Source organism: Lepisma saccharinum, chromosome 17, assembly GCF_977018435.1.
Source record: "Lepisma saccharinum chromosome 17, izLepSacc3.1, whole genome shotgun sequence".
Classification (NCBI taxonomy): Eukaryota; Metazoa; Arthropoda; class Insecta; order Zygentoma; family Lepismatidae; genus Lepisma; species Lepisma saccharinum.
This window is the reverse complement of record NC_139245.1, coordinates 60,273,548-60,280,462: the sequence shown is the minus strand read 5'-3', so window position 1 is coordinate 60,280,462 and position 6,915 is coordinate 60,273,548. Positions and strand designations below refer to the sequence as shown.

The 6,915-nt window shown below is 48.4% G+C and overlaps 1 protein-coding gene across 1 annotated transcript; it reads left to right on the top strand.

Annotated features, from left to right (window-relative positions):
• Positions 1–689: 689 nt before the first annotated feature.
• LOC146001436 (uncharacterized) lies at positions 690–1,979 on the top strand. The gene has a single exon (XM_083138755.1). It carries the CDS (start codon positions 690–692, stop codon positions 1,977–1,979), a length of 1,290 nt encoding a protein of 429 aa, XP_082994881.1.
• The last annotated feature ends 4,936 nt before the right edge of the window (positions 1,980–6,915 follow it).

The following is a 6,915-nucleotide window of genomic DNA, read 5'->3' as shown; positions in this document are numbered from 1 at the left end:
ACCTCAGAGAATGCCTGCAGCATCAACCATCCAGGTGCGTGTTCCCTGGTGGTTCGCATTTCTTCAGAAAGTACAAGTCCCAGCTGTAGGTCCCCGTTGTCATCGTTGCGGGCTTCGAGGCATTCTTGAAGCCCATGGCGATCTGCGACCCCGATCCGGCGAAATCATCAACTACTGCCTACCACGAGCACATACCTTGCAGTTTCGCATACTACGTGCACTGGATGGCAGGAGCGGACGAAGATAACAAGGAACCGATTCTTTACCGAGAACCCGAGGCTGGAAAACGCTTCCTGGAATTCCTAGTCAAGGAAGTGGAGGAATGGTGTGATGTTTTGTTCAGGACTAAACCCATGAATTATCTTACCGAAGACGGAGAATTGAGGTTTGTTTGTGCAACACATTGTCCAAATTGCGGGTCCAAATTTGATGATTGTGTGATAAAAGTGGCACACCACAATCACGTAACGGGCCAGTACATCCGTCCGATATGTCATAGATGCAATTTGAAGCTTCAAACTGCCATGTTTGTGCCGGTATTTTTCCACGGGCTCAGCAATTATGATCTTCACCATTTCGTCTAAGAGCTGGGCTATGACAAAAAATCCATCCGTGTGATTGCCGAGACCGACGAGAAATATATTACTATCAGGAAGTGGATGAATATTCCACCGGGCTATCATGGTAAGATGAGCAAAATGATCCCCTGCAACGACGAGTGCACGTTGTGCGCTGCTGGCAAGAAGCCAAAATACAGAAGAATTGAACTTAGATTCATCGATTCTTACCGCTTTCTCCAGGCTAGCCTCGAAAAATGCGTCGCCATGTTGGACGTGCCGGAAGTTACCAGAGATCATTTCCCAGATGTGTCCTTGGACGCTATTCGAAGGAAAGGAGTGTACCCATATGAGTACGTCGACGGGCCCGAAAAGTTCGACGAGACGTATCTTCCGTCGAAAGACGCTTTCAATTCAACCTTGAAGGACTCCGTGTGTTCCGACGAAGACTACGCACACGCTAAACGTATGTGGAACGAGTTTCGATGCTGCTCGCTGGGTGATTTCCACGATCGATACTTGAAGCTGGACGTGCTTCTCCTATTCGACGTGCTCCAAGCGTTTCGTCAAACCGCTATTCGTGATTACAAAGTCGACCCTGCGCACTTCGTGAGTCTTCCGGGATTCACCTGGAATGCCATGCTGTATTACAGTAGCATCCGATTGCAACTTTTCGCGGAAGATCAATGCGACATGCAGCTTTTCATCGAGAAATGTATCAGTGGCGGCATCGTCCAATGTTGTTTAAGACATGCGAAAGCAAACAACGAGTACATGGGAGACGAGCACGATCCCAATCAGGAGTCCAGCTACATAATATACTCGGACGCCAACAACCTGTATGGTTATGCGATGACGCAGAAGCTGCCACAGTCTAATTTCGAGTGGTCGGACATCACCGAAGAAGGACTGAAACATCTGCTTCAAGAGAATAATTTTGAAGGATCGACAGGATACTTCGCGGAGGTAGACTTAGAGTATCCTTCAGAATTGCACCAGCTCCATTCGGATTTTCCTCTGGCGCCTGAGCTAAAATGTCCTCCTCGCTCCAATCAACCAAAACTGCTTCTGACGTTGGAGAGGAAGGATCATTACGTAGTGCACTGCACACTGCTGAAATTCTATCTCCAGCAGGGCCTTGTTTTAACTAAAGTGCACAGAGTTTTTAAATTCACGCAGGGCAAATGGCTGGAACCCTACATCAACATGAACACCCAGAAGCGGCAGGTGGCGACATCTGACCTGGATAAGGATATGTATAAACTGATGAACAACGCCATCTACGGAAAAACAATGGAGAATGTAAGGAAATACAAGGACGTCAAGATAGTTTCGGACGAAAAAATGCATGAAGTGGGTTGCCAACAGACGCTTCAAAAACAGGAAACTTTTCACCGAGAACCAGACGTTGCTTCATCTTGACAAATCTTGCATTACGTTCAACAAACCGACGTACGTGGGGGCTGCAATTCTCGAACTGTCGAAACTGCAAATGTACGAGTTCCACTACAACATCATGAAGCCACAATACAAAAATGAAATCCAGATCGCTTACATGGATGCGGACAGTTTCGTTTATGTGATGAAGGAAGATCCGTACAGGGGCATGGTAACCGAATTGAAGGAACATTTCGACACTTGGGGTTATCCACAGCCGAACCCCTACAACATTTTGCCAAGAAACAAGAAAGTTCCCGGATTGATGAAGGACGAAATGAACGGTGAGATCATCAGAGAGTTCGTGGGACTCAGGGCTAAATCGTATTGTATCTGAACGACCGTCGCCACCATCAAGAAGTCCAAGGGAGTTGGGAAAAGCACTGTTCAGGGGAAGTTAAACGTCGAGGATTACATCGAATGCCTGAAGAAGAAACTCCCCATCCTGCGGGAAGTGAGGAGGTTCCAGAGCATAGACCATGATGTGAAGACCGTGAAACTGAACAAAGTGGCGTTGGATGCAGAGGACAAGAGAAACGTTTTGAACTGCGGTATTCACACCGTTCCATGGGGCTATTCACCAATTGGAGAAAAGTCCAAATCATACAATATCTGTAATTAGGCTAATTCTAATCTTGTATATAACGAATCCACTTCGCACGCACACACACAAAATACTTTTTCATTCACTTCTTTACCGGCATCCATTTTTTTTTTTCTGAAATAAACTGCAGTCTCTTCCCTATCGTATCACCAAAACCTTTTCTCTCCATTTATTGTTCTTTCCTACACTATCCCAATGTTGGTCTTGGGGTGGCACAGAGAGAAAAGAAGGCAGCAGCTGAAGCAGAATGCAGTTCACGGATAGTAGTAAGTAAATAAACAGACATAATAAAATAGGAGTTCTTCGCAATGCGTCCGAAAGGAGTGGCTTATCAAATACCTTACTCGGAACTCAAAAAGGTTTCGGGCATCGATTCTATACTCACGAAGAAGCAACGCGAGAAGAAAAACAAATGTTTAAAGAAGGGGCACGGGATGAAGCTCCTTCTCAGCAGGCCACAGCTAAGCAAGTTGCAAAAGTCTAGTTAAGAAAGCAGGGCGGTTTCATTTTCAGCATTCCCGCGATCCTCGCTGCTCTCGGAGCCGTGGGAAGTCTCGCAGGTGGCAGTGCCGCGATCGCGAAAACCGTGATCGATGGCAAGAAGAACACAAAAGAGCTCGAAGAGCAAAAAAGACACAACCTCGCCGTGGAAAGCAAGATGAACGCTACTGGGTCCGGATTGAAGAGAAAAAGAACAAAGAATCAAACCACCGCAGCAGCGTTGAAGAAATTCAACCTTAAAAAAAATGCCCCTTTCAAACGAAGATATTGAGTCTCTAGCCGAATTATTCAACGTTATAAACTTCAGAGGTGTGTTCATGTCCGATACATTTCCTGCTAATGGACCCCGAAGTGGCGGCGAAAGCGGAGTGGTCAACTTGGATAATTCTCTCAACCCGGGAACCCACTGGCTATGTTATTGGATTGCCGAGGACGGAAGCGCTTTCGTTTTTTATTCTTTCGGTGGCGTTCCGCTTCTCGCGCTTGCGAACTACCTGAAATCGACGTCCGAAATATTTTACAACGACGAAAGGATGCAGGGCTTCGACGAAGTGGTCTGCGGTCATCTCTGCGTCGTAATGCTTATCATTCTTTCGCAACTAACCGGCAGCGGCGACTCGACGTCGTTGGAAATGTTTCAGAGAGCAACGGATTTGCTAGTCCTGCATTTGTCCAGCGAGACTTCAATCCTCAAACTGAAACTGCATTACGATTTAATCAAGAGCACTCTGCAACAAGAGTCGTTGGGGCTCGTGGCTTTCTACCACATGTACTTGATTCGCAACGTCACCGAATACAACAACACCCTCCACGTGGGAATCAAGAAGATCACCGTTTCGCTTGGACAATATAACCTAACTACGCTGCAAGCCCAATTGCCTTCGAACGTCATCCTGTCCGAGAGTTCGGTCAGTCATCGCGTGGAGATTACGTCCGCCACAGAAGAAATAGATTTCGGATCCATCGGGGAGCTCTTGGGTTTCCCTAACGACAGCAGGTTGGCGCCGGGAATCAAGCACGTCGGGATTCGGAATTCCTGCAGCCGATTCTTTACGAACCAGCCAAACCGATCTTTTTTCCCATCCAGCACGACAAGTTCAGTGAAGTAGAACTAACTATAACGAACGAGAAAGGCGAATTGGTTCATTTCGCCGGAGCCACGAGCACGGCGGTACTGGCTATCTTGTAAATAAAATAGACGGTTAATCGAAAGCGCACGATGGATCACGTAGAAAGTTACGAACTGCAGTCCTTCCCTCCCAACAGAAGGACGTTTGGCAACCTCAACGAACCGAACAAGGACATTGAATTTGATGTGGACGTTGGTGACGGGTTTGTGCATCCTCATCGCGCTGACCTCTACATCAGATTCGAAATTGTCACCAGGGACGAAAATGCAGCTTACCCCACAGGAGCCAACATCAGGCTGATAGACAATTTCGTCCCTCACCTCTTCTCCCAGGTGGAAGTGAGAAAGCATGGCACAGTCATCGACAGGATGGATAACCCCGGACTAACTTCGACCATCGTGGCGACCATGACGTTCTCGAAGCCAGAGAGTTCGTACTACAAAGCGGCGGGTTTCGAAACCGACAACAAATTACCCGGGAAACTCAGCACCGTGCTATTCCCTCTGCGACTCCTCTATGGATTCTTCTCCGACTACAAGGAAATCATGTGGAAGGGCGGTCTGAGGATCACTTTCAAGAGAGCGTCCAACGACAACAACGTGTTTCTGCGATGGAAATCCGCGACGGCTGGGGGCGCCGTGGACGATGCGAGCTTCCCGTCCGAGGGTAAGTGCGTGATAAAATCCATGGAACTTCGCATGCCGATCATCGATTACGAAGCTAACCACGCCACGAAGATCAAAGCAGAAATCCTGAAGAACCCGAACATCCCGCTCGAGTTTCAGATGTACCAATTCTGGTAGAGGACGGTGTCCGGGCGATACTTCGAGTTCGACGTGACGACACAGTTCAACAGCATCCAGTACGACATGCCCGACTTCGTGGTGGTCGTTTTTCAAACCGGTCGCGACGGCAGTCAGAATGCGGATTCGAGTGTGTTCGACTACTGCAAACTTAAGAACATTTACCTTAAGAACGGGCGTAACGAGATTTTCCCCAGAGAGAACTACAACCTCGCGGAAGATGATTACCTGAAGCTGTACGAAGCTTACACAGCGTTCAAGAGGGTCACCATGGAAGGATCTACCGACATGTACTAGACACTAGCGGAGTTTATCCAGAAACGTCCGATGTACGTGATCAACACATCGAAACGCAGGCAGGTGGTGATCAGCGACCGCACGAGCATCAAGGTTGTCGTGGATTTCCAAGAGGCGAACCCAGACAATACAGTATGCAGCGTGGTCCTGATTGCAGGGAAAAAGTTTGTTTACGATGTAAAGAACGAGAGAATCATTGAACAGTATTGATATTTTTTATTGAAATGAAATAAATACAAATTTGTTACAAACCGCAACCGAGTTTTCTTTTCGTGTGCATTGCCATTGTCGTTCCCAGGGCGGCCAGTCTTTCACCAATGCTGGCGTCTCTGCTGACCACCTTCCGGAAATCCCGGTGTTCCAACTGCATGTCGGCATCGTGCCTTGCTGCGAGATCCCTGTTGTCCCGATACACAATATCATGGTCTTTGCAGGCAGCTTCCAAGGGATTAACCCCCGGATCTCCGCGATCCAGTCGCGCGTCCAATTTGGTGCCGGGACCGCAGTATTGGTAGCCCGGAATATGCATCTCGAAAGGCAATTTGTTGATAATGTCGTTGATGAGTCCATTCCCTTTCGCCAGCTTCCAGAATCGCGGGGGCAAGATGTTGATGATGTTGATCAGATACCCGATGCCTTTCGGTTCGTTGACGATGAAGCGGCTTAATTTGGAAACGATCATGTCCACGATGCCAACCTTTTCGTTGTGAAAGTTTCGGTTTCCGGCCCTTTCTTCTCTGGCGATGACCAGCAGCCGGTCCACGAGTTTACGAACGTCGTCCAGCCCACGAATTCCACGGGCAAATTGGAGTAGCGCTTGATACCGCTGCCGGTAGGCAGGCGAGTGGCGACAGGTTGCTGCTTGATTTCGTTCCAAAACGGTTTGATGATGTTCCTGTACTTCTCCTGCTACTTGACTTGACTCTGTTCTGAGATGGGTCGTTGTTCTGATACAAAGCATCGGTCATCTTGAGAATGTCCTTGTAATTATCGTAATCCTCTTCGGAATACACGTTGGCGTCGGGGCGTTTTCTAGTGATCAGTTCCCATAGTCCCGGCGTGCCTGCGTACTTCTTGAAGAAACCTCTGCGTCCAGCTCGGCTCTCGTTGTAGATGATGATATCGTCCTTGTCAAACGTGACGTGCCAACTGCCTATCTTCCACACGACGCTCCCGGAAGGGTCGGGTGATGGATACAAACCGAAAACTTCGTCTCTGTCATCGCCTTTGGTGCTCAGATATTTGGCTGCTGTCGGTCCTAATCGCATTCCCTGGACGGAAGACGAACTGCTGCTGCTGCTGGGCGACGGAAACCTAGTGGGAAGCGACGGCAGTTGGAAGTGTTGGAGACTTGCGGCGGGTGAAGGAGGAGTGGGAGGATAGTCCGTGATGTTGTGAACTGCCACCGGCACCAACTCTGTGATCAAGTCCTTGTTATGTTCGGCAACATCTTTGGTTTATTTGCCCAGGTCACCGATCGCATCGATGAGCGGTTGCTCCTGTCGCTTCTTCTGCTCATAATAACCACGATTCTCTTCCATCCACCCTTTGAATCGTTTAGCAAGGTACTCGGTCAACTTGATGTT